Consider the following 26,346-nt stretch of genomic DNA (forward strand, 5'->3'; position numbering starts at 1 on the left):
GAAACAGATGGAAGTGTGATTTCGAGTACATTAATATTGATTGCAGCGTTTCGGGATGCCTCCTGTTCTGTTCTCAGAGCTGGGATGTTAAGTGCACGTCAGCACACCACGACGCACACTCGATGAAAATAGCTGGGTAGGATAATTAGCGGGCTCCAATCAGGACCATGCAAGTCACTTGATGAAAGATCTTATATACTAAAAGGCCCAGTGAAATCAGACTCAGTTCTCCAAGAAGTGGCTTAATTATCCTCATCTGAAATTTATTCTGCAAAACAAGCTCTTCAGAGTACTGGCAAGCCTTTCACCTTTAGCTCCCATGGCAAACTTTTTCCTGGGACGCAACGTGGGCTGTAATTTCTGACTTCCCAGGAATGGGCCAGGACTGAGCAGAGTGACAGGCAAATCCCTGTTTAGCAATGCCACTGATCCGGGGGTGCATTGTCATGGACCACCGAGGATCCTTTGTCCCTCTGAATGGAACTGGGCTGGTTTCAAAAATGGGCCTCCTGCATTTGAGGGGACCACATACCTTTAGAACATTCAGCACCGCCACATTAGGACAGTGGTCCAGCTCACCACAATGACATTACTGGGTCAGAGCCCAAATTGCACAGGACTAGCCCCCCAACCCCCAGCCTGACTCAGGCTGGCCTTCTCTGGCAAAGACCAATGTTATGTTCCTCCCTGCCTCTTGGGTTGCGGCCCAGCCCCATTTGCAAATGAGATGCTAGGGAGAGTCAGGCATTTTCAGGAGCCCAGACTGGCAACACTTCTCTGGAGCATGGAGGGAGACCTGCATCTAAGTTGTGTTCTGCAAACTCCAGTTTTTCATCTAAAAGCAGCTCAGCAGCTGCCAGAAGAGTGAGTTATTCAACATCTGTTTGGCACTTTTACCATGCCCTGAACATCACAAAGAACAGGCCAAAGAGGAGAGATACTAGAGCTGTGGCTCTCTAAGCATAAGCCCAAGACCAGCAGTGGTAGCAGGATCCCCTAGGGACTCATTACACATGTCAGCTCTCCAGCCCTGTCCCAGACCTCCAGTAGCGGACTCTGAGAATGGGATCACGGACTCAGAGTTCATGAACTCCCCAGGGCCTCCAGATGCCCACTCAGGTTCGAGAGCCACCTTTCTGTGGCACAGGTGGAGAGCGGAAATGTAGTGGGGGCGATGGGCAGCTGCTGTATTTGATGCATCACCCCTATATGAGTACCAGCTTCATGGAATTGTGGCCACACCAGGGAGTAGCTGGTGGATGTGCTCTTTCCCCCAGTCCAGTCGGCGTGCTCCTATAACCATGCCCTGTGCCACTTACTGCACTTGGGAGACCAATATGAGGGTCATGGTTCAATTCATCTTGGACAACTGCTTTGGTGCAATTTAGCTAAGCAGTCTCATGCACACGGCAGAAATAATAATAATAATAATAATAATAAATAATCATCCTTTTCCTTTAAGACATGACGAACAGGAGCCTTGAGCCTTCTCAAATCTAAATCATGACCAGTTGGGGGGGGGGGGGGTTGCTGCAAATGAAGCAGAAGCTTCAGAGACCATGAAGCCAGTCAGTGGCCAGTTTTTATCTGGGCTCAGTCCCAATTTTGGCATTATTTTGCAGTTAAAATTCCTTCTTTCCTTCCTTTTCTTTTTCTTTCTTTTTCCTTTCCTTCCCTTCCTTTTTTGCTTGTGAATTAAAATCTCCGGTTCCCTAGACCATGTGCTAGTTTATTTTGGTAACCAGAGCAATCAGTTGTTTTTTTTTATTATTTAATTAATCAATCAATTAATTAATTTTGATCAGTAGTTTTCAAGTGCAACCACTGCCCTCCAAGGCTACCCATGGCTAAAGGGCTCTTACGGGAATGGTTATCCCCCTAGAGCCCAGGGTGGCTGCAGCGACTTATCCCACTGTTAAGACATTTCTGGGCTGGCTGCTCACTTCACAGGAGACAGGCCATGACCATGGACACAACCTGTGTCCCCTGGTGTGTCCCTACCATGCAAGATGGGGTAGAAGGCAGCATCATTCCCCTGACTGCAACCAGGAAGATGTTAAGGGTCATTTGGCCAGTCCAGCAGGTAATCAAGGGATCACACTACTGCACCTTCTCTCCCAGGAATCAAATCAAACGTGAGCTCTCTGCTGAGCCCCGAGGGAGAGAGGCAGGAGGGCCATGGCTGGCTGGGATGACAGTGGCTAAGCCTGTTGCAGCAACAACCTTGACATTTAATCACATGCTTGCCATGTCTCATTAGTGATTATGTCCACCCGGTACTTATAAAATATACAAAATAAGGATTACCTTAAAATATTCCATCAGTGATCTGGAGTACTTCATAGCATGGTCCTTCTTCAGCTTGAACATCCGCAAGTAGAGAAGTGATAAACACCTGTAGCTGTGGCGAGGAGGAAAGGATTATGTTAATGCTACAAAAATGCTGATTCACAGGCTGTGCTCCCTCCCTTATAGTTACTGAGAGCCAGAAGTAAAAAAAAGGAAAATGCTTCAAAGAGAAGGGGTAAGCATTAAAATCCCATCTTGATAAGGGTATAAATTAGGAGAGTAAATGTTTAGTCAGCAACTGAAGAAATCCATTAGTTATCCTTTAATAGTTTAATGGAAAACAAGAATAATGATCTGAGGTAAGCAGCTTAAGTCTATTTGGAGTTTTCAAATCCTTCTGTGACATTTCAGTTGCTTTCCCGAAACCTCTGTGAGACTTACCATAATACCGCCAGCTTTTTGTCCCCATCCGAAGCCAAGGGGCTTGCAAAGTTCTTCAGTCTCATCGCATACCTTTGAAGAGAAAGGACAAGCTCAAGTGCCATCCGCATGACCCTTCAGAGAGTCTAGAGGTCATTGCCTGAACGCCTTAGTGCCACATTTGCTCGGGGTGTGAGGAAAATGTAGGCCAGGTGGGCAGGAACACGAGTTCCTGGAAACAAGTGTGACGTGATGATCCAAAGAGTGGTGCACAGAAGTCAGCTCTGGAGAGGTCAGCTAAATGTGGAGCCCACCTTCTAGGGCAGTGATGTGGAGCTACCATAGTGTGGCAAAATCCTCAAAAAGAATGAGTGCTCACCATCGGCGACAATGTGGCGGGAACTAGGGTGTGTCACGCTAAGTGAACTAGATCAGTCAGCGGAGGACAAATACCGCATGATCTCACTCATATGTGGAATTGAAAAAACAAAACAAACAAGCAAAGGCAGGAAAAAGGGAGACAGATTCAGAAACAGACTCAACTCTAGAGAACAAACTGATGGTGACTTGGGTGGGGGAGAGCAGAGGGAACCAGGTGATAGGGATTAAGGAGTGCACCTGTTGTGATGAGGACCGGGGGATGCATGGAGGTGCTGAATCACTGTATCAAACCTCTGATAGAACACTGTATGTTAACTAACTGAAATTTAAATAAAAACAAACAAACAAACAAACAAAAAACATGCTGGCCACAGACCGTCCTGAGGACCACTCTAGCTAACCAGCATGACTGGTCTGCGATGATAGGCGGCCACAGGTGTCCGTCTCAGTTGAGTTCATGACTGACAAGGTAAATAATACATGACTCTGTCTGACACAGGAATGGGGAGCCCACAATCACACAGTTAAAAAGGTCTTTTCTAATGGCTCATGTTTTGAAGATGTGCCTATAGAAAGTGGTTTTATTTTTTTTTAAGAGGAAGGTCAATTTCATAGCATTTGCCGGTCTAAGAGCCTTTAATTTATGATGCTTATATATTTTGTCTTTCCATTCTCTTTAATTGTTACTGTTCCACATTGGGGTGGTCAAAGGTGGAACGGTTCTCATTTTTTTCTTCTAGCTGAGCACATCCTATTCTGGGCGTTTAGACTCTTGAAAATCAATTCATTGCATAAAATCATTGTCTGAGCTTTAATGCAATTTCACAGGTACCTGTGGAGGAATAAGTAATTGAGTTCAGCATTGCAAAAGGAAGCTGGAAGTGTGCGGGCAGCCTGGGGTCGTTCTTATTTATGAGAAGGTGATGGAGAGCCTGCACCATGGACTCCCCATTTTTAACCACCTCCCCAGAACACCAGGTGCCCCAGAGCTTTGCCCCCTAAGACCGGGCACCCTGTCTCCTGGTTATGGCTCCACTGCTATGAAAGAATATTTTCCAGCAAAAGGACTTGTGAACTGGGTGTGGGTCCCTTCTATTGCCATATTAAGTGAAAGGATTTTTATTATGTAATAAATCAAACTGTCTTTGACAGCTGGATCACTGAAATGTCAAGTCATTGTGATGTCCCACTTGTTTGCACAAATACATTTCTACTGCAGATTTCCAGGGCTCGGAGCTGCTATAATTGCTTGATGGAAGAAAACTGGGCTCTCTCTGTGGCCAGCATACTGCCGGAGAGTGATAAAAATCTCTCTACCACATATTATGCCACTAAAACCCATGTTCATATTAGTTAACCTCTAATTGCAACAACTTTTGAAGTGAGTGGCTCATGGAACTTCAGTTGCCTCAAGGGACCAGAAGACCTAAATTGTTTTTGCCCATTTTATTCCCAACTGAAATTTTCTTAAATATATATATATATATATATATATATATATATATATACACTCCCATATATATACTCACACATGCTCTACAAAAAATGTGAAATCTGTAAATGTAAACAGAGGGCACAGGAAGGGGTGCATGTGAAACTCTGAAAGAAGTCCATGGATTTTGTCAATTTCACTGTCTTGTTTGTGATACTGTTGGGGGAAACTGGGCACAAGGCCAGAGGAACTTCCTTGATCATTTCTTACAACTGCTCAGGAATCAACAATTAAGATAAAGTTTCAAACTACTGACTCTAAAGTGAACGTCCATACATTCTCCCCTGTAAATAATAATGGAAAAAGAAGTGTTTTCTAATGGGAATAAATGTTATTCCAAGATTCGCACTGCATTTTTACCAGAAATGAAATACAATGCTCTGCTTTTGTATCTTTAAGAAAGCATATGTTTTCCTAAAAAAAAAAAATGAAGAAGAAAGAAAAATATAGAGAGATGGGAAACACCCATCATTTCACCCTACTGCAGCTGGGATCTCATTTCCCTTCCCGCATGGTCTACAGGCAGAAACATGCTTTTCATGGCCAGAAATGTAGTGTGTATATAATTCTGCAGTTACATAGTCTCCATCATTGCTGATATTCACTGGCTACAAAGAATTCTGTTGAGTGTACTACAGTGTAATTACTTACTCTTCTGTGATTGATTATTTGGTTTGCTTCTAATTGTGTGCTATAATATATGCCAAACTTAACACCATACAGATAACTTGCTCTACTCTCACAGTTACTTTTTTCAGTACAGGAAATTCACATTTTCAGAAGTTGAATTACTGGCTGAAAAGATATGAATGCTCATTTGTAAAGGTTTTCCTCCATAATGCCAAATTTCCCTCATTTTATAATGATCAGGTTCCATTCCCCCAGCAAAGGTGAGGCCTGGGTCACCATTATTTGGCGCATGTCTGCATGTGTGTATCTAAACACTAGGTATTAGTATTTTTTTAACTTTCTTACTAATTTAAAAAGTGCCTTAAAAAAAAGTTTGCATGTTGGATGGATAGAGAACATGAATTTTCTCTGTGTCTGTTCACTAATGCTGCCCCTTGGTTTTTAATTTTTGCCAGAAATTTCATCCTGTGCATCTTTGAAAATCACTGGTGGCCTCGAATACACTGAGAAATCAATTTCCTATTAAAAGCTACAGAATGGCAGTGGTGGCTTTCACAGAGCAGAAAGCAAGTCTGAGATATAGATGCCTTACATGCTTCTCTGAATAGAGGAAAGCCAAAGGTGGTTGCCTGGCGAGGTGAGGCTGCTTTCCTCATAAACCCCCTACTTTAGTGACTTGAACTTCCTTTTCTGATTCTATGGAAGCACAGTTGTTTTTTGTTTTTTTTTTTTAAATAATACTTTGCATTCTTTTGATCTTTTGGAAGACTTTGCTGGATAAAAATGCATGCTCAGTGTGTCCAATGTTTGTCTGGAGGTTTAATTACAAGGGTCTCCGATTTGTAACAGTAAAAGCGAGGCCTGGCATTATCAATTAATCGAGCCAGATGTGACCCGAATAGAAAGGACTTATCAGGTGAGGAACTGCTCACTCAAACAAAAGCAATTATTTAGTCCATCCAGCAAATGATGGTGCTTTTCAATTATTTTACAAATATCTGCACATTGCTGGAAAATACAACAGTGGGCATTTCTTCTCTTTCCGCTTCTTCCAGGAATTTTTCTGATTACTCACAAATTCTATTCCACAAGATCAGGGGCAGGCCAGGAAATTTCATTTCAAATGCAAATGAGACCAATAATCTGTGCAGTTAATATATTGGTTCCTATTCCCATCTTCTGATTTTTATCCCTCCCCCTTCTACCACCTTGTCTGTTTCCTTGAAGTTACAGACACAGGGGAAGTTCATGCATACCTGCTGCCCTCAAGCCAACTTTGTGTAGGAACAGTGGCTCCTCCTTTTTAACAACCAATGCAGAAATTCTGAGAAAACTTGGTTTATAACAGAAATCTTGATAGCGCCACCTTCCTTGAATTATAAAACTGCACTTTGAAAAGGCAAGTGCCAATACCAAATGGTGAAATTATTATACTTCTACCCACTATGTTTCCATTTTAATTTTATGAATATTGTAAATTATAACACTCATGTTACAACCTCTGAAGGGGATAATTTATAAAAGTAGTGTCCATCAATTATAAATTTCCATGACATTAAAAAAATGGCAAGAACTAATTACGATGACTTCTAAGAAGAAGATGCATAAGACAAACCATTAGTAGGAGGAAATGATAGTTTTAAAAAAACATAGCAGCTTCTAATTACGACTGAGATGAGCTTAGGAAGATGGCTGCAGAAAGGCCATTAACCTGAGGAGCTCCACGGTCTCAGAGTACATGGTATAGGGAGACTTGGCTTCTAGAGGGTCACGCTCCATCGCATTGCCACATTCGGTGAAGGACAAGGCTGCGTCGGCGTAATTCACGGCTTTGCCAAATTTCTCAAACTAAAACAAGAAGATGACTTGTTAACAGCATATTGTCTCTTTTCTCCCCCAGGTAAAGGAGCAGATCTCAACCCCAGGGCCATTTTGCACCCCTCCCCCCAGGGAATTGACTAGACAGGGCCTTGGAGCATACTATGGGCAGAGCTTGCCCTGAAACTCTTCTTTTCATGAGACTCATGGGCAACTTCCCTATACAGTCTATGTGATCACATCAACCCCATCCCCAGGGGAGGAGTAACAAATTGATGCTATGGTCATGAAAAGTGTGAAGCTTCCGGTGTGACTGTTGACAAGAATCATATCACTTTCATTGTAAATGATGGCCTGAAATAGTGTGTCAAAAAGCCAAAAAATATAGCACTACTAAATATTTTAGTTTAGTAAAATTTTATTGCAAAAGGTTTTAGCCCCGATAATGGTCATGATTAAACTGACTCAGACATACTGATTTCTTTTTTATGTATAATGAATACTATATATGACACTTTTATAGTGAGTATTTTATAACAGTATTTAATGTTTTCAATTTTTTGATAGTTGGATGTAAGAATTCCACTAATACGAGATTTTATGTAAAAAGAACCAATATAATGCAGATTTAGCTATTTTAATTTTCTTGTATACCTTTTATCAAAATATTTTCTTGCAGCTATGAAGGTTTCAATTCTCAAAATGGCAGAGTAGCTGTTTCTGGAAAAGGATTAAGTACAACTATAAAATGATGAGTTACAGGTCCTACAGAACCACTGTTGTAAATGACTCTTTTTACAATAAATGTTCTGCAGTTTCCTCACTGTGAGCTGTTATGGAAGAATATTGGTTTCAACCATGTTCAAAGCAATTTTATGAAAACCTATGTGTGTGTATGTAAACTATCTCCTCCTTCTCGTGCCTCACCTGATTATTTCCTTAGGTAATCTGGCTCTGACTGCCTTTCTTGTGAGGAAATTCTTCTTTACAACTTGATTTTTCAAAGTGATTTCTCATTCAAAAACCCACAGCAGGAAGGCTTCCTAAAGATCTTCTAGACCAAACCTCTCTTTTTCCAAAAGGAGAGACTGAAAAGTCCAGAGAGACGATTACGTGGTCATTGTGCCACTTTGTGGCCAGGTCCTACCCTGGTCCCAGGCCTCAGTTTCCCCATCCATAAACCAAGGGGTTCAAACAACAGGGGGCCTCTGGGTCTGGCACAGACATGAGCCTAGCAAAGATATCTTCCTTTAAATGAGTGTCTCTCAACCTCTGTTTCCATCATTACCACCTCTCCCCTAAACCCTGTGGGAGTTATTTGAGGTATTTTTTTCACACACCTCCACCGAAACATAAAGACCAAAAGTATGCCCAGCATCTCTTCGTGCCCTGTGGACTGGAGGGTCATGCACCATTCCAATGTCTGACTTTTTTACTTAACCCCAAAACTGGCTTTTGCCCCCAAGGGGGGTTGGAGTTGCCTCAAATGAAAATGCATTTTCTAAATGGCTTAGACAAAAAGTGATTTTAGGGGTACACATAAACATAGCCCTGGAAGGTACAGAGTGATGTTGGTTCTTAACTATCTCTCTCTATATATAGATATATAGATAGATAGATAGATAGATAGATAGATATAGATAGATATCTATATCTATATCTATCTATATATCTATAGATATCTATATCTATCTATCTATATCTATCTATCTATCTATCTATCTATCTATATCTGTGGCTCTGATTTTTCTCAGTTCCTCCAAACCTTTCCTACATGGTCCCACGCCATGAGCCCATGAGTCTCTTCAGCATCACCAGTGGAGTGGGTACCCAGCCTGCCTTGTCATTTTTGTCTACAGAAGCAGGGGACAGTAGCTTTCAAAGGAGCGCTCCTGCCACAGAAAGGTTAGCCGTAGACAATACCTGAGCAATTTGGACCACAGTGGGAAAATGACTGTCCAACATTGTGAGCCAGCTAAGTCCTGGATAGACACACTGTTATGATGGAGGACAGTGGGCTTTTTTTTTTTTTTAACATAATGGAGTTGAACTGAGGTGAGGACCCTGAACTGAAGCACTGCCCTTCTCTGGGGACAGTAGAGAGTATTAATATCTATGCCTGGGTCCTCATCTCAGAAATTCTGACTCCATCTATCTGGGGTGAGGCTTGGGCATTGGGTTTATTTAAAGTTTCCTGAGTAATTGTGACATGTGGCTGAGACCCCCAAGGTCTCAGGGACCTCTTGAGGGAGGGAGCTCCCTCAAGGCTCCCCCTTGAGGAGTAATCAAGGCAACTCAACATGCTGAGATCATCGTTGGTCTCAGTGGCCAAGACCCTTGGAGGAAACAGGGCCATATGTCCTCAGAACTCTGGATGACCGAACTTCATTTCTCTGTGTGGGGTCCTAGCCTGACTGTGGGCCTCACCTGGAAACATGTAATCAGTGCAGCATGGAGCTGCATTTTTTTTCTACACACCTGGGTTTCTCAAAGCCATTTTTTGAGGCCACCTGACCAGCTGTCAACCACTTTGTCTGTCTACACCAGTTTTGATTTACTGAAACCAAAGGGACTTCCCACTTTCTCCAGGGCAGTTTCAAAAGTCATCTCGAATTCACTCGAAAGCCTGCAACAGTATGTGGCATTTAAGTTGGGAAGTTGGGGCAAGGGAAAGAAGAGTGAGAACATGAATAAGGGCAGGGAAACATGCTGCCAAGAGCTCGGGAATTCTGGTGTAAGGAATGAATCAGCCCCAATCTGCCTATGTCAGCATAGCAATGAGACAGTTGGACTTATTGATAAGATGATTTCTTTGTTTCCCTTCAAAACATGATACTGGAATGGGAGGGAAGCAGCAAGAGGGGAAAAACCTACCAGTGCGTCAGCTTTGTGCTTCAGCTTCTTAGCCTCTTGCATGTAATAATCAGCATTGTGAACCCTGAAGAAACAAAACAGACTCCTTAAAGTTTCATCTTTTCCCCGAAAGACTGAAGAGCCACAAATAGTTTTGCTATGAATCCATGCCAATACAATGCCTTGGAGAAGGCAGGTGACCTCTAGCATTTGCAGAATAACCAACTTTGAAAGAAGCCCAGAAGTGGGATGTGAAGTGTGTAATGGCCCACTGGGATCCATTATTGGCCCCTGCAACCCAGTCATTCCACTGTACGAACATCCCATGGACCCCAATGAACCTAGCTGCTGCTGGCGCTCTGTTCAATCTGAGGACATGGATAAGAAAGGGAGCCAAGGGGCAGCTGGGTGGCTCAGTGGGTTAAGCCTCTGCCTTTGGGTCAGGTCATGATCTCAGAGTCCAGGGATTGAGCCCCGTATCAGGCTCTGTGCTTGCTGAGAAACCTGCTTCCCCCCATCTCTCTGCCTGCCTCTCTGCCTACTTGTGATCTCTCTCTCTCTGTGTCAAATAAATAAATAAAATACTAAAAAAAAGAAAGAAAGAAAGAAAGAAAGAAAGAAAGGGGGCCAAAGCAACCTAGAATTAAGCACCTGTCTTTGGAAATGGTACCAGAGCTCCATGATCAAAATGGGCCAAAGACATTTCTTGGTGCAGACAGAGGATGTGTGGGGATGAGGGGCCGCCGCTGAAGTCTTACTTTGGTGCTAGAAAAGCCATCCTGCATGCACCCATCCCCATGCACCACCCCCACACCATATCTGTGATGATCTGGGGAAACATACGAGTCGTCAAAAGTGAGCTTGGGTCTCCGGACATTGGCGGTGCTGCTGGACAGAAGAGGCAGGGCTGCCCAGGATGCCATCTCCAGGTGACTGCTATCCATGAGGCCCGTAGTGATTGTGGAGGTGATGGTGGAGATGGTTGTGGTAGTGGTTGTGGTAGTGGCTGTGGCCGTGGCAGTTGCAGTGGCCGTGACAGTGGCAGTGACAATGGCAGTAGCAGTGACAGTGGCAGTGGCAATAGCTGTGTTGGTAACCGTAATGGCAGCAGAGCTTGTCTTTTTTGGAGTGTCTCCATCCTGGGGAAAAGGACAGACAGTGGCCATAAGGTTCAGCCTCTTAGAACATCTTTTCACATAGACTTTTAATGTCAAGCACAGTAGGAAACAAGGCAAAAGAAAGATAACAATGCACACAGCTTGAGAATAAACAGGTGACCCTGGTAGATCACCAGTGCTTGTTCTAGGATAATACCAATCCATGGAGCTAGTCAGTTGCTGTGATTACATCATTATCTCAACAAGATAGCCATTGGCAGATCTTATAGGAAATGTGGGCGGGGAAAGGAAGAAGGGGGTAGGGAGAGAAAGACAAGAAGGAGGAAGGAGAATGAAGACAGCAAGAGTGAGCATGGGTGGGGGGGATAGAGAAAGAGAGGTGACCCTGATATGAAAATTTTTGATAAGGGAACAGCCCAAAAACTTCCATTAGGGTAAATAAGGTACTCCAGTCACTCTGCAATTCAGTGCAGCAAACCAGGACTTATACCCTGGAACCAAAGCTGAAGCTGCCCTTTTGTTCACTGAGGCCTTGACTGATGTCTGGCGAAGTGAATGTCACATGAATGCCTCCTCATTTTGAAGTCTTGAGATGGTGAAAACTTATTTTGAACAGATCAAAAACTAAATGGGCAAGAGACTTCTGGGTTTCATCCTGAACTGTCACTGCCATGGAAAGAGTGGAATCCAGCCGAAAAAATGTAGGTGGAAAGATTTGTGCTTCTGTGACAGTATATGTGAGACCACGGTACACTTGGCCCTCCCTACCCGGCAATTGTGGCGTGATCTTGACTGTTCTACCTCTGACCATGTTTGCCATGGGACCTCCTCCTTCTTCTGCTTGTCTGAGTTGCTATCTCTCTAAGGTTGATGTCTCCCAAGGTTCATTCCTCAGGTCTCTTCTTTCCTGAGCTTGACAGGATTTGCCAATCCCATTTGTGTTGGCATAGATTGGATAATATCTAGATCACTGCCAAATGGAAACCTCAATCTTACCCTCTCTCTAACGCTCCAGCTGTGTGGTGATCACCTCTGGCTCATTAGCACCAAGATGGCCATTAGCCCATCAAATTGCCCTGAAACCAAATTGATAACAAAACCAGTTCCCTCTTTCTGTTAATGGCAGCAACGGTCTTCCCTTATCACCAAGACTGGATTTCTCCATGTCAGTAAGGGCACTATGGTCATCCCTGGGCCAGAAGCATTGGAGCCAGTATACTCCCCACCTTGCCTTCCATCTGAGCTGCTCTGCTTTAATCAGCTTTATATGTTGAAGTGCTGTAAATTCTTCCATTTCAAAAAATGATAATGATCCTAAAACTCTTTTGAAAAGAGCTTCAAAAAAAAAAAAGTGAATTTCCCTGCTCTATTTCATCTTTAATATCTTCCCCTCCATTACCCTTATCCAATCCATTATAGAGTCCTATTCATTGCATCTCCCCACCATTTCTCAAATCTGTCCCTTCCTGCTCTGAAGCCACCAAGTGCAGGCCCTCGTGGCTTCTGACCGAGACCATCAGCAACCCAGCTGGACCTCTGACCTCGGAGCTAGCTTTTCCAATCCATTTTCACTCTGCTGCCGGACCTTTTTCCACAAAGTTCCATGCATTTCACTGCCTTGAATCCAAATGTAAACCCAAGGCTGAGCTCCTTTGCTGGCCTGTGAGGTCCTCCCTAATCTGGCTTCTGCTTTCCTCTTGATCTCCTCCTCCTCATTCCTATAGACCTTCCCCCAGACTGGACACAACCTGCCTTCTTCAATTTCCTGCTTTGGTTCATGTGCAGTCTTAGAATTGAAAGAACCTTCCCTTCACTACTTTTCCTTTTTCACCTGGTGAAAATTTGCTCTAACTTTTAATTAAAAAAAAAAAAAACTGTGGTAAAATACATACAACTGGCTTCTTTCACTCAGCGTCAAGTCCTCAAGGTCCAACCACATCATAGCACATGTCAGAATGGCCTTCCCTTTTAAGGCTGAAGAATATTTCATTGTATGTACAGATCACATTTTGTTTAACCACATCCCTTCATTTCTAAACTGTCCTCAACTTTTAAGACCCAGCTCAACAAATGCCTTCTCCTCCAGGAAAACCACCTATGTCTCCAGCCAGAGGGGTTTTAATCTTCCTTGCCCCTTCAGAGAACTGAAGTCTGTCTTAATCCCTCTCTATGACACCACCCACCAGACATTTTATATCGTAGTTCTTTGAGCACGTGTCTCATTGTTTACCTCACACTGAGAGCTTTCTGAACACTGGTGCCATCTCTGATTTCTGACATCGCTACCCCACCCCATCCCCCTGCCCTGCAGCCTCATGCTCCCAATAATTTGCTGACTGTGTGCACAATACCTGCCTGACTCAAGAGGGTCAGTTGCAAAATAGAAGCCAAATGTGAACATTCCTTATGTCCATGCAAGTCTATCTTTTCCACTCGACCCTGAATCTTCTGATTATCAAAACTTACAACCAAGAGCTCACTGAAAGAAATGTGGTGAGAGGCTACCCATGTAACAATTGTTGGGATGGATAGGGAGAAAATACTTGACAAATCATCATGGATTTTATTCAACCCAAACACAGAAAAACATTGAAGCCTTCTAAAACTCCAGGTTTCCACTGCCAAAGCCAGATGGCCTGGACCAGGCAGTGGAGTCAACCCAAGATGGTCCCACTTGTCTCTATGATCAAGCTATGTGACAAGGACCCCAAAGCACTGCATCCACTATGCACATGACACTGTTGTCAGTCCTGGCATAGATGACTTGAAATGGCTGTGTTCAGTCATGATCATGCAAGTTACATGAATGTGTTCTCCATCCATTTTCAGCCATCTATTGAATCAATAAATGAGACTTCATGCCAAAGTAAAATACAGAAGACTCTGAGAGCACAGGATTGAAAATCCTTTGGGAGCTGGAAGAAGCCTTACAGATCATCTAATCAAATCCACTCGTTTTATGGACTCAGAGTGGTTTTTGTAATTTGCCCCAGGCCATAGAAAACCTGTTGAAGTTTTAACACCATGCACCAAGCCTCCTAACCTCCAGGCTAAGGCAAAAATGTATTTGTCTTCCAGGTTTCAAGTCATTTATGAAAAGAAGTGGCAATGGGTAGTCAGTCATTGGAGCCTCTCATGGGAGACTCCAATGAGTTCCTTAAGGAGGGCAATCCACTTCTAGGTGCTGATGGAACCATATTTATCGGGTTTCCCTAGTAGCTTTTAGTTCTTATAGATATGAATTTGCTGATGCTTGTAAGCATTACCATTGTCACAATCACAACTTTATTAGGCACCTAATTCTCTGTGCCAATACACCAGGCATTGTATGAAGAGAATTGCCTAGGTCTGGCTTATGTCCTCCTAAAGCTTGCAAGAGAAAAGAGCACCAGTTGGAGTTTACCATATTAATTACATTCAGTATGAAAAATGGGATTGATAGCATAATTACTGTTTAGAGTAGATGGTTTAATTTCTAACGAGGTCAGCATTTTTAAATGTGAATGCAAATATTGTGTGGGCGCATGCGTGCACACACACACAATTTCATATGGAAAATGACTATTTTACAATAGACCAATTGCTCCATACCAGCGATGAAATTGGCCTAGATATGCGTGCCATGCCAGTCATCTCAGATGATGGAGGACTCTACCTTGGAGTCCTTCAAGCTCAGAGGCCTTGTTGCTTTTCATGGAGTGGTAAATGGGCATGTTTGGTCCAGGGTCCACCAGGCTGGCATCAAGACATTTGAAAGCTCATTGATTTTCCCATATTTGTTTTTTTTTTAATTTATTTATTTTCAGCATAACAGTATCATTATTTTTTCACCACACCCAGTGCTCCATGCAATCCGTATTTGCTTTTTTACATTACACTTAAAAGGAGACTAGATGCATACAGATGCCACATCTGCACATACATACATTTACATGGAAAAGCAGATGCATTTGTCATTAATATTCACCGGTGACACTTTGCTTGTGGCTTTTGCGCTTTATGTACCTATACCTGAGACAGACGGAAAGACTGCACAGATGTGAAAAATGATGCAAAGTCTCAATTTTCTATGCTAACAGAGCAGTGGTGCTGAAAATCCAAAGGGCTGGATAATCCTTTAGTTGAGCTTAGAACCACAGCTGTGCAATTTTTACCAACAGATTCACCTATTAAATTCCATCCTTTTGGGTCACTATTTTAAAGACAATTCACACCTGCTGCACTGGGTGCTGGGAAGATGCAACTGTGAGTTCCAGCCCTATTCCAGTGATGTTGGGCAATCTCACCTCATCCACTGGTTCTTTCATTCACTAAATGATCAGTGCTGATGCCATGTGCCCGATCAGTACTTTGTGTGTCTCCACTGCCAAGATATGAAAGTATTAGACCAAAGGATGTCCAAAGCCCCGAGTCTCTGCATAATAATTTGTTGGGAGAAGTAAGACTGGAAGGAAAAATTCATCCTACATTAGAACAATTGAGATTTGAAATAATGGAGAGTTTGTGTATTTCTATACAGTTCTCTCTGCCTTTTCCTCCCATCCCCCCAGGTTTCACATCTGGTTAGACAAGCTGGGTCAACCTGTTTGTACCTGATGATTATAATACTTCTTCTGAGATGCTTACATTTACGGATATCCCTTTGAAAGTAGCACAGAATTTGCCTTCACTTCTCTTCGGTTTAGTAGAGGTGATCTGTCCGATCATAGGGATGTTCTTGTCTTGACCAAAGGGGCCATTGCTGCCACTGATGTTTCTGCGGCGTGGAGGGTCCTCTGGCAGTGGGGAAAGTGGAGGAGGAAACAGCTTTTCTTCCTTCCTTCTATTTGCTCTCCTGGATGAACTGTTCCTGTGTAAACAAAAAGCATAGAGTTTCACAAAGTTTTGTCTCTCTTCTGTGATTTTTCCCATGATGTGGATACTTTCAATTTAAGTATGATTTTAGTTGATCGTCCTTTAACTATGGTGAAGAAGAGTATATACAAAAATGCATGTAGACATAGATATCTATAAAGAGCTCTAGCTATAAATAAATGCAAATAGATGTATCTAAGAATAAACACATGTCTCTGAAGCAGAACTCCATGATAAATGTAACTGTCTAATGGAGGGTGCTATAGTATGACATTTGTAACATTTCAAAATTTCTCTCAATTTGATTTTTTATGGAAAATCCAATGCAGACTTTAATCCCATCATTTTTTAAGATGGTTCCTACTTATTTTGCCCTAGGACTTACCTGCATAATCACACAATAAATGGAACAATAAACAATTAGTAGGGGGATATTTTCTTAAGAAATATTATGCTGTACATTACTTAGCTATCAATAACACACTAAATACTTTCGTGACACACTGAAAACCATATGTTCAACATATTCTAGGCCCATACCAAGGTACAAGAAGCCCCTGACCTTACACTGTTATACTGGAGTACTGATGTGCTTCCTTTTATGGAACCCATTTGGAAACTATTTTGTCATATCGCCATAAGACATCTGTAGTCCTAGAAGTACTCCCATGCTTTCAGACTGATTTATCTGCCCATTAAATGGGCACCATCAAAGAAACAGAGACTTCAAATAAAACAGAACAGCTAAAACCTTATGCTAGCTGCTTAACATGGTAATTGGGTCATGGATTTTCATTTTAGTTACTGTCTTAGCCTAATCAATGAAGAGTACTTGAATTTTAATCTTTTCTTAGACAACTAATATGGCACTAAGCAGCCATTTACTTTCCATGATTATTGATACAGTTTTCAATAGCAAATGAAGTCAACAAGAATTTATGTTTTCCTCTTGGTCAATTTCAGTCAGTGTCTAGCAATATAGATTTACAATATGTCAAGGCAATAAATCAAAGATGAACAAGCATTCAAGTGGTCTGATTTCCCTGAGATAGTAGAAGTCAATGCAGTCTCCTTGTTCCCCTTCCACTGTATTGCCCAAGTTAGCCAACTATAATAGCATTTGCTGTCCTCACCAACTTTTGTTTCATAAATGTGGCCCTCTGTCAAGTTTTGTGAAGCAGCAAAATATTTAAAAACAGTAACTGTTTTGCCATTACATTAATTAGTTAAGATTAATCAAAAAATATTTGCCAATGGAATTTAAAAATTGCTTTGACATGTAGAACCATTTTAAGATAGCTGTGATGTCCAATAAAAAAGATGGCAAACTGTTGAATTAGGACCCATGTCCATGAGGAAGCTATGCAGCTATCAGCTCGCATTAAGTATGATCATTACAGAAGCAGTGGACATCAGAGAGATGTCAAGCATTGCTGGAGTGTCTATGGGAGGTAAGTGGTTCATTAGCTACAGCCACTCCTCCACTACTTGAGCTGCGTCTGATTTTCCAATGACCACTACAGTTGTGCTTGGCCTTCCCATCGCCACTGTACACACAACACCACACACACTCCAGCACATTCTGTGTAGTGGGCACCGGTCCCCTGGTCCCTTTTCCATCTGTTTGGTAGTGAGCTGGAACCATGGGGCCTTCAATAACTTCCCTGGTGAAGGATAACCAGGGAGTATTTTCTAGAAATAACTTTATCACCATTATGGCTTCTTATTATAAGAACAGGTTTTGCCACTTGGACACCTCCTGTAGGTCAGAGGGGGACAGTGGACAAGATAAGTGTGTCACTACCACCACTCAGTGCTTCAGAGGCCCTGCTGATGCTTCAAGCTCCCAAGGAGGTGTGTGTTGGGAGGCAGGGGTGGGACTCAGCAGGGCCCTCCTGTTAGATGATGGAGAACTGAGGCTGTCATAGTCGTGTGTGGCATTCTTTGTTGGGTTTAGAACATTCATTTAGAAAAGTGAATGTTTACAAATTTCTAAGAATTTGGTTTGGAAGGTCAACAAGGAACAAAGGAGCAGATGGAACTTGAGGAGGGGATTCCTGGGAGAAAAGCCTTGAGAGGCCAGTCCTGGCTTCATTCTCTCTGTCTGCTCTGGAGATCTTTTCCACAGATCTGGGTTTATTTGATGAGCTTAAGAATCTGGTCCAGGCCCTTCCTGAACGATGAATGCTACTAGGTAAACACTGCTTTTCTAATGACTACAAAAGCAGAAAGACTATAAAGACCATGAGTTAGCAACACCATTTTCTGAAGAACAAACTCAAATTACTAGACATTTACTTAATACTTGATTGTATCTCTTCCATGAGATGGGAGAAGTGGAGGGTCACTGGACTGCTTACAGAGACTAGTGTCAGAGACTAATGGTTGTTGGCAACATGGAGGTTGGCAACAATGGAGGTTGGCAACACCTCCTGCCCTTTCTTTGTGTCTTTGGGTTGCCTGAACGGGTCGAAGCCTGGAAACTGGGGAGCTATGGCCACAACAGCCATACCATTTCTGTCTGTCTTCCAGGGAAGGAGGAGGCCATGGAAGGACGATGCTTGATCCCCAGGTAAGGAGCTTGCTTCCCCACAGGGCTGGCTCACTTGGGAGTGAAGAGGTCAGCTTGCCCCACTGGAAGGGTCGTTGGGTCTGAGAACTCCAAGTAGGTGAAGGGATGTCTCAGAGCAAAGTTATACCACATGCATTGTATGAAGAGCCACAGATTCTCAGGGAGAGGAGAAGCTTGGGGCCCCAATCTCCTTTTTATACCAAGTGGATAGAGAGGTAATTGGTCTTTTCCTACCTTTCATCTCCAAACAATATGGATCTCAACAACCACAAGCTGAAAACTTATTTCCGACATCTTATCTGTGGCAGATTGATACCATATCACTGATGTTAAACAGTAATCTGTGAAATCAATTGTTAGCAGCAGTTAGCCAGATTGCGCCTCTGTTCTGGGCTGCTAATAGGCTCCAAAACTGGTCTTTGATGGAAATAATCTCTAATGTTGAATGAATTTATGGTAATAATTATGCAGACGGAATGGTTCCAGTAGCTAACATGACTGTTAGTTAACTGATACTTCTAAGATGTAAGAACTTGGTCACAATGCTTGGTAGCAACAGATCTCAGGACTTCTCCAGGGAAGGCTGGGGCCATCTGAGTGAAGAGGAGAGGGAGGCCTCCCGCCTGACTCTGGCACTAATGGATGCATCCCCAGCCAGCTTTCCCTGACACACGATGGCCCCGGAGGGGTGGGGGGCAGCTCTCAGATGTCTCCTCTTTGTGGCATCCTCAAACATGTTACTCCCCTGACCTCTCAGGATGTCAGGATGGACCTACTAGCCCTCAAGCTGTCTTTAGGTCACGGAATGGCACCAAAGAGGAAGCAGGAGTTGGGTCATTGTGCAAAGGCTGCTTTCATCGCCATCAAAACTGGAAGTGGCCCAGAAGCAGGTGATCTGGATGCTCTCTTATTTTAATTTCTTCACTTCTTTTACTCTTCCCTTCAGGCTAAAAGGTCACTTTGTCCGAGTTTGGTCCTCACATGAGTTGGGCTAAAGAAAGATTGCTGTAGAGCTCATGGAATATGCAAGATTTGGCAGTCTGCATTCCAGCTTTCATCCCACCCTTGGTAGAACAGCTGTCAGGACTGGCTGTTTCCTTATTTGCCATTCCTCTGAAAGAGGACTCTCCCACCCCACCCCGCCCCCAAAAGGCTTCCTTTGAGATTTCTGAGGGGTCCAAACAATCGAGGTGTCCTACCAAGACAGGGCAAACTCACTCTTTACTGTGCGGAGGTTTGTGGGGTGGCGCTGGTGAGATGCAGGGGGGCAGCAGGCAGATAGAGGGGGCCTCGTCCAGGCGTTGCTTCTTCTCAGGGATTTTCTCTGCGATCTCTGTTGGCTTTAATGGGAAGAAAAAGACAGAATTTGAAATACATGGCACATGCTGACAGTGAAAAACCATGAGCAAGGTAGACAGTTTGCTTCCATTTTAACTTCTAGTTTTGCTCAGGGAGTTAAATGCACACCTCTGCTCAGACAGAAAACAATCAGCCAAGAAGCTGGCATTTGAGCAAGTTGAGCTGCACTGTGAACCTCTGATTAAAGATTGGGTGGCACAGGAATCTCTGACCAAAAGTAAAGAGAACTTATCGTTTTCAGACTCTTCTTCCATCAATAATGCCCTCACCAATGAGTAGCAGAGAAACTAACACTGCAACTCTAATATGGCATGAGGCTGTGCAAACAGTGTGGGGCTCATGTGTTACATATAAAGGTCACTTAGACAACCAATAACATGCCAAGCAATAAACCATGTGTAACACATGCCTGTGCATTGGCTGATTCTGAAGTTACGCCTGTCATCCCAAAGAAGGGTGAAGAGTGAGGGCCAGAGCTCGAACTCACGAGGCCGAGATTGATGGTTGCCCTTCTGGTGAGAGTTTGTAGCCCTGGAATTCAGTCCTAACCTCTTCCAGGTCAGGTTTCCATGAGTCAGGCCAACCACACAGCTCTGGGACCGAGTAGTCTGGGCAGACTGTGTGTCTGCTAGGAGCATCAAAGTATAACTAGGGTGTGGTGATGCTGATGTGTGTCTGGAGAGATTAACAGACCCGGGGGTGGGGCATGTTGAATGCTTGGGATCACCTGGGTGCCCTGCGGCTGCCAGGGTGGGGACCGTGGGGGTGACCCTGTGAGTCTATGAAAGCTGGGCAGCTTAAGGAGCCAATGCTAGGGACCGGGTACCCAGGGAAGGCAACTGTCTCCACAGCCTTCTTTTCTTCCCATCGTAATCTCCCATGTGCCATTTCGGATACTCTTCATATTGGCTGCCCAATGCTGACCATTCCTAATACTTCCTCCTAGGTCACATTGAATCCCACATTTCCCATGGAAAGCATCATTGCCCTTCAGAGACTGCACTCCATGGCTGTTAGCCTCTTTGCACATGAGGCTTAATATCATCAAGTTCGCCAACACAGAGCTGCTGCTCATGATCCCTCGGCCCACCATGGAGGACGGGAGGACAGCCTACCTTGTGTTTACGCTTGCCCTTCAGGATGGGTTTTTCAGCGGCTGCAGTGGTGGTCTGGCGCTTGGGCTTGGATGCAGGCTCCTTGGGGTCTGGCTTGGCTGGTGTCGCCTGCAGTGAGTGGTGGCCAGGTACTCTAGACAGCAGGTCAAGGTCAATCTTCACCCACAGATTTTTCAGGTTCTCATGATCTCGTAGTGGGGACAGCTCGGTTTGCATGACAGGGATGGGTGAAAATGCAGGCTCTTCACTAACGGTGGTTAGGCTGTTGTTGCTACTGTTGCTGACCAAAGAGCTGAGGGTCAAGCTGACACCACAGACTTCCTTGGATTTGGCGGTATTGCCTCCCGGAGCAATGCAAGGAGGCAGGACCTTGATCTGTAAGGTCTCTTCCTGATCGGTGTTGGAATCGGACGTGGACGAATCCGTTTCAATGAATTCCCGGGACTTGGGCACAATCTTCCCAGGCCCTCTGTACTTCTTTTTCTCGGCAGCCAGGGGAACGTTTGGCCTTGGTTCCTTCCTAGGGACTGGTTTGTGGGCAGTGACTTTGTTGCGGCTTCTTGGTGGGTCAGGAAGCTCCATGCTTTCTTTTTCTTTGGGGGTGCTGCTGATAATATTTGGTTTGGGCCAGGTAAACTCATCAATGCTGGTGTTCTTCTCGACTTTTTTGGGCTGTTTTTTTCCAATCGTCCTTTGAGAGGCTGTCTCAATAGTTGTCGACAACTTATGCTTCAAAGCCTTGGTTTCTGGAGTTTTCTGGGTCGGCCGTGGACGGACTTTCTCCCTAATAAGACTGAGGAGAGGCCTCTCTTTGGGTTCAGCCAGGATCTGGCTGGGGGTTGTTTTCACTTTGACCTGGACTTCCATTGGCTGGATGATAGGAGGAGGCACAGACACTGTCTCCATGGGTGTTTCATTTTGGCCACAAATAAATGACTTGTTCTGGGATGTCACTTTGTTAAGCCATTTATCCAGCTGCCACTTGTTGGTGGAGGGTGGCTCAGGCTGCAGATGAGAAACAACAGCAAGAGTGAATCTCACATCTTGGAAGAATCCAGAAGGACCCTTAGTACACTGAATGTTGATAAAAGCTGTGGATGTTAAGTGCCCATTCACACATTTAAAGACACACATGGAATCTAAATTCATCAAATTACCCAGAGAGACAAATACTCCACAAACCAGCCTTGATCTACTTATTGCAACAGGCTTCCACCCCTCTTCTGAAAGCAGTCGCCACTCCAGCCAGGAAGGAAAGAATTATTCACAGAGAGTTTTCCCAGAGGGTGGGCACGGAGGCCTGGCTGGGAAACCTGTTCCCAAAATCCTTTGGTTGGACTCATTGCTCATCCTCTCACCAGGAGGCAGAAGTAATGATCGTGGGTCCTGAAAAGCAGTGTGAATGTGCCTCAAGTGTAATTCAACAGGAAAGATTTTCTATTCACCAAAGTCCCAGTGCCTTCTCTATGGTGCTGTAATTCACTGCAAAAAAGGACAAGCCTTTTCTCTTTTTACTGAAGGATGAAAAGATTTGACTTCCCCAAAACCACCACACTTTCCCAGTGTATGGGCAATAACCAGTTTTTGGGGACATGCATGCAGACATTAGTGTCTGCTGTTAAGCCACGGAAATGATGCGTACAACTCAGGTGCTTTATTCCCAACTCTGAATTCTGCCTGTTGAACTAAAAGAGCCATAATTTTTATTAGAACTGCTCTTCTTTTGAAAGCCAATCAGCTGAGGCTTAATGGTACCAGCCAATAAAGGGTGACAATTAAAAACACTTGAGTAGCTGTGAGTCGACCGCACACAGGGCAATGGTAGACAAGGGTTGGGGGAAGTTCTCTCTTAACCTCTCAGAACCTTATTCTTTAATTCGTAAAATGGGAATAGTAACAGCAAGGACCCCAGAGAAGTGTTATGAGGATAACATAAAAAAGTGAAGGTCAAGAGCTTCTCAGCCCAGGGCCCATGTTCAAACAGTCCTGGCTATGACTAATGGTGGGGTTGGCACTACTGCATTCTCCAATATTTCTTTCTGATGATAATGAACAAGTGTGCATGGAGCCCTGGAGTGGATCTGTAAGGGGCACAGGCTTCAGACCACTGAGGGGTCTTTCTGGACTCAGCAAAGACAGGAGGGGAAGTGCTCGTTGTTTTTTATTTCAAAAGTGTAATTTGGATATTTTAGGGAGCTGTGTTCAATATTTTCATGAATTATCATCAAACACATTTGGAGGATGCAACCAAAATTTTCAAAAATCCATCCCATTTCTTTGGTCTTCTTTGCCAAGTGGCAACTCATCACTTTAACCTGGAGTCAGGGGTAGTATCCCTGGGGCCAGAAGTAGGTCTGGTTGACTGGTTCTCTCAAAAGAGGAGTTGCAAACCCGGTCATGACTCTTCCAGATTTACACATGAGAAGATGGGGGCTCGGAGGAGCTAAGTGAGTCATATAGGAAGGAATGTCCATCTTTTAGGGTTTGTGCACTTATATGTTTTAGAGGGAAAAAAAATGCTTTCAGATATCCAAGTACTTCACTGAAATATTTATTGTGTGTGTGTGTGTGTGTGTGTGTGTGTGCATGAACGTGCACATGCATGTGCACTGGGAGTGCCACGCAACCTGGTGACAGGTGAGAGGCAAATCGCACTCATAGCCCCCATACCGCTCACCTCTGGAGTGGCTGCACGAGGGGCCTCATTGGATTCACTGTCGGTGGTGCTACTCTCGGTGTCTGAGTCTGACTCAGAGCTGCTTTCAGAGTCACTGGAGCTGCCGGATCCCCCACTGGCTGGCACTGCGGGTGGCGGCTGAGGTGTGGCCAAGAGTAGGCTGAAAGAAAAATGACATTATTCATTGCCTTGCTTGTCTCCCATCATCAGGCCAAGGGCCTGCCCTCACACAGCATCGGGTCTGTGATCTGTCAGATGTGGGCCAACTGGAGTACACCGCCCTATTCTACAGATGGGAAATATGAGGCTCAGGAGGCCTGGTGAGTGGCTGAAGGTCAAACGTTTCATTAGAACAGGGCCTGAATGTGGCCAAGTTCTTTGGGTTCCACGACATTATCTTCCCTCTCAGAAAAGCCTAGCCTCCCGCATTTTATATAAACTCTTTAAGCCAAGAATGCATGCCTTCTGGACCCAGAGACAGATGCTACAGACTGACACACAGCCTAGATTCTTAATGATCCCATGCTTTTTGGGTTGAGATAAGTTTTCATTTCCTATGGCCATCTTGTTCAGAAACCCAGAGGTTTGTCACAGGGCTATGGTCTCAGCTATACACACGGTATAGTCCTCTCACAAAGGAGGGGTGAATTCAACCCCCATTTTAATTGGAGGAAACTAAGGTCCACAGGGGGCGAAGCTGGCCTCTGCCTCCCACTAGTTGGAAAAGTGAGATGGGAACTCCAAGGACAGGGATTGTGAAAAACATTTTCACTGCTGGTGCCCAGCACCCAGCACTGAGGGGGCCAGAGTCACATTTCTTGGCCTCCTCCACCTTAATTTTTATCAACTCTTTGTAAAAGTCTTAGAAGGAGATATGTTCATAAGGCACCAAGCAAGTTTAATGATTGATTACAAATGTGTAATTTAATGATTGACCAAGCAAAGTATTTGGAAATTGACACCATTTGCCACTCTGCCTTCACTGATGTGTCTTCCTTACTAATCGTTTGCTCACTGTGCCCATAACAAATCAGCCTGCACCGTCTCTTGCCATGGTGGGTGATATCCTCACCCCGTCCTCAGGCTCACTGTGAGAAGTGTGGTTCCAGCCTCAGGGGGTGGGGAGGACTCTCCTCACCCCCACTCCCGTCTCAGCAGCCCGATCTCCCCCTTGGAAGTAAGTTCCCTGGTGGTGAGTATTGCTGCTGTGCCAGTGGCTGCCCACCTGCATTTGCTGGGCTCACTGCTGCTTATGCTCCCAGCTCCCAGCTCCCAGCTAGGCTCTCTTCGTCCCTTCAACTCAGTCAGGAGAGTGCAGTCCTCATCTCAGGGGCACCTCATCCTGTGGTCCCACTTTCAAACTGGAGTGAGAGGGACCCCAAGGACCCCTCTCCTCAAGATTCTGGAGGCACAGAGCACTATTCCTTGCCTGCCCCCACCTGTCCAGTGCAGAGAGCATTTTCACTCCATGTGCTTTACCTCCCTAAAGGCTGCCTTTTTAATCTCCCAGTTAGGTATTTTCTTTCATAAAGCAAAGCTCATTTTAAAATGCTATCGGCTAAGTAAATGCTATCCGAAAGTACATTTCTCTGCCAAATACACCAAGAGATTAGGGGAAGCAGAAGAAATAGGGGACTGTATCCCCTGGGAAAATGCACGCACACACGCCTGCGTGCCTGTGTGTCCCCGACAGTGGGGGGTGAGGGGCGCAGGGTCCTCCGACTCAGAAGTCTCCTTCCCTTCATTCTTTTGCAGGTCTCCCCTTTATGGCAGTAAAGACTCCACATTTATGCAAAGTGCCTTCTAAATCTAATCAATTGTTTCTGTCTCTGGTTACTAAATAAAGACAGAGGGAACAGATTTAATGAGACCAATCCAGACATTATGCTAACTTGGCCTCAGTTCCTCCCAAGTATGTTTCAGGTCCAGCATGGAGCAGCCGCAGCCCTGAGCTGAGGGGCTGCTGGGCTGAGACACAATCAAGTGGTTTTCTAGTTTTCTTTCATATCTGTGCCTTCATGTCTGGTTTCTCTTAAGACTCCACTTATCCCAATATTACCAAACTCAAGTCTAGATTGACTTTGGAATATTTCTGGGTAGAGTTTCCATTTACTGGATTATTTTTGAGCCATTGCTGTAAGAAGCAAAACAGTCCCAGGGATTATTTCGCTAAAAACGAATGCACTGAGGTGAAACACATAAAGTTAGTCATCAGCTCCACCACAGTAAAGTTTCATGGACATAGATGGAAACTTGCATATGTGTGTGTTTGTACACACATGTTCCTTATCCAAAGCCTTCTGAAGGGGAAAAGAATTCTGATGTTCAGATTTTTTAATTTTAACAATGTGAAGATACCATTTTATATATATAATAGCTCAAGTGGGATCTGGGGAAGGATCCCTTTTTTAATTGCATTATGTTAGTCACCATAAAATACATCATTAGTTTTTGATGCAGTGTCCCTTAATAAAACTTACTAATATTGATACAATAACATTGATGCAGTGTCACTTAATAAAATTCACTAATATTGCTACAAGAACATTAACAGTAAGAGGTCGGGTTCTGTCATGAAATGAGTTTGTTCAAGTTCAGGAAGATGACAGCTCTCAGGACTTTTTAAATTTCAGAATTGTGATTAAGGGATCGTGGATGTGGGCAGAAACCATATATGAAAAGTGGACTATAACTAGATGTACAAGTAAATATAGATAGATATGGATATGAAATAAAGACTCTTTTAAACCTCAGAGTGACCTTGACTG

At 44.0% G+C, this 26,346-nt stretch overlaps 1 protein-coding gene across 2 annotated transcripts in view; it reads right to left on the bottom strand.

Annotated features, from left to right (window-relative positions):
* AFF2 (ALF transcription elongation factor 2) overlaps window positions 1-26,346 on the bottom strand; it is a 452,568-nt gene that overhangs the window by 9,796 nt on the left and 416,426 nt on the right. For both annotated transcript variants that reach the window (XM_059385413.1, XM_059385412.1), the window contains exons 9-17: window positions 23,579-23,738; window positions 20,902-21,906; window positions 19,646-19,767; window positions 15,628-15,850; window positions 10,727-11,022; window positions 9,905-9,968; window positions 6,924-7,060; window positions 2,731-2,802; window positions 2,308-2,401 (exon numbers count right to left, since the gene is read on the bottom strand). In XM_059385413.1, coding sequence (XP_059241396.1) covers window positions 2,308-2,401; window positions 2,731-2,802; window positions 6,924-7,060; window positions 9,905-9,968; window positions 10,727-11,022; window positions 15,628-15,850; window positions 19,646-19,767; window positions 20,902-21,906; window positions 23,579-23,738 — 2,173 coding nt within the window. The remainder of the gene's footprint in view (window positions 1-2,307; window positions 2,402-2,730; window positions 2,803-6,923; window positions 7,061-9,904; window positions 9,969-10,726; window positions 11,023-15,627; window positions 15,851-19,645; window positions 19,768-20,901; window positions 21,907-23,578; window positions 23,739-26,346) is intronic.

Source organism: Mustela nigripes, chromosome X (assembly GCF_022355385.1).
Source record: "Mustela nigripes isolate SB6536 chromosome X, MUSNIG.SB6536, whole genome shotgun sequence".
In the NCBI taxonomy this organism is placed as follows: domain Eukaryota; kingdom Metazoa; phylum Chordata; class Mammalia; order Carnivora; family Mustelidae; genus Mustela; species Mustela nigripes.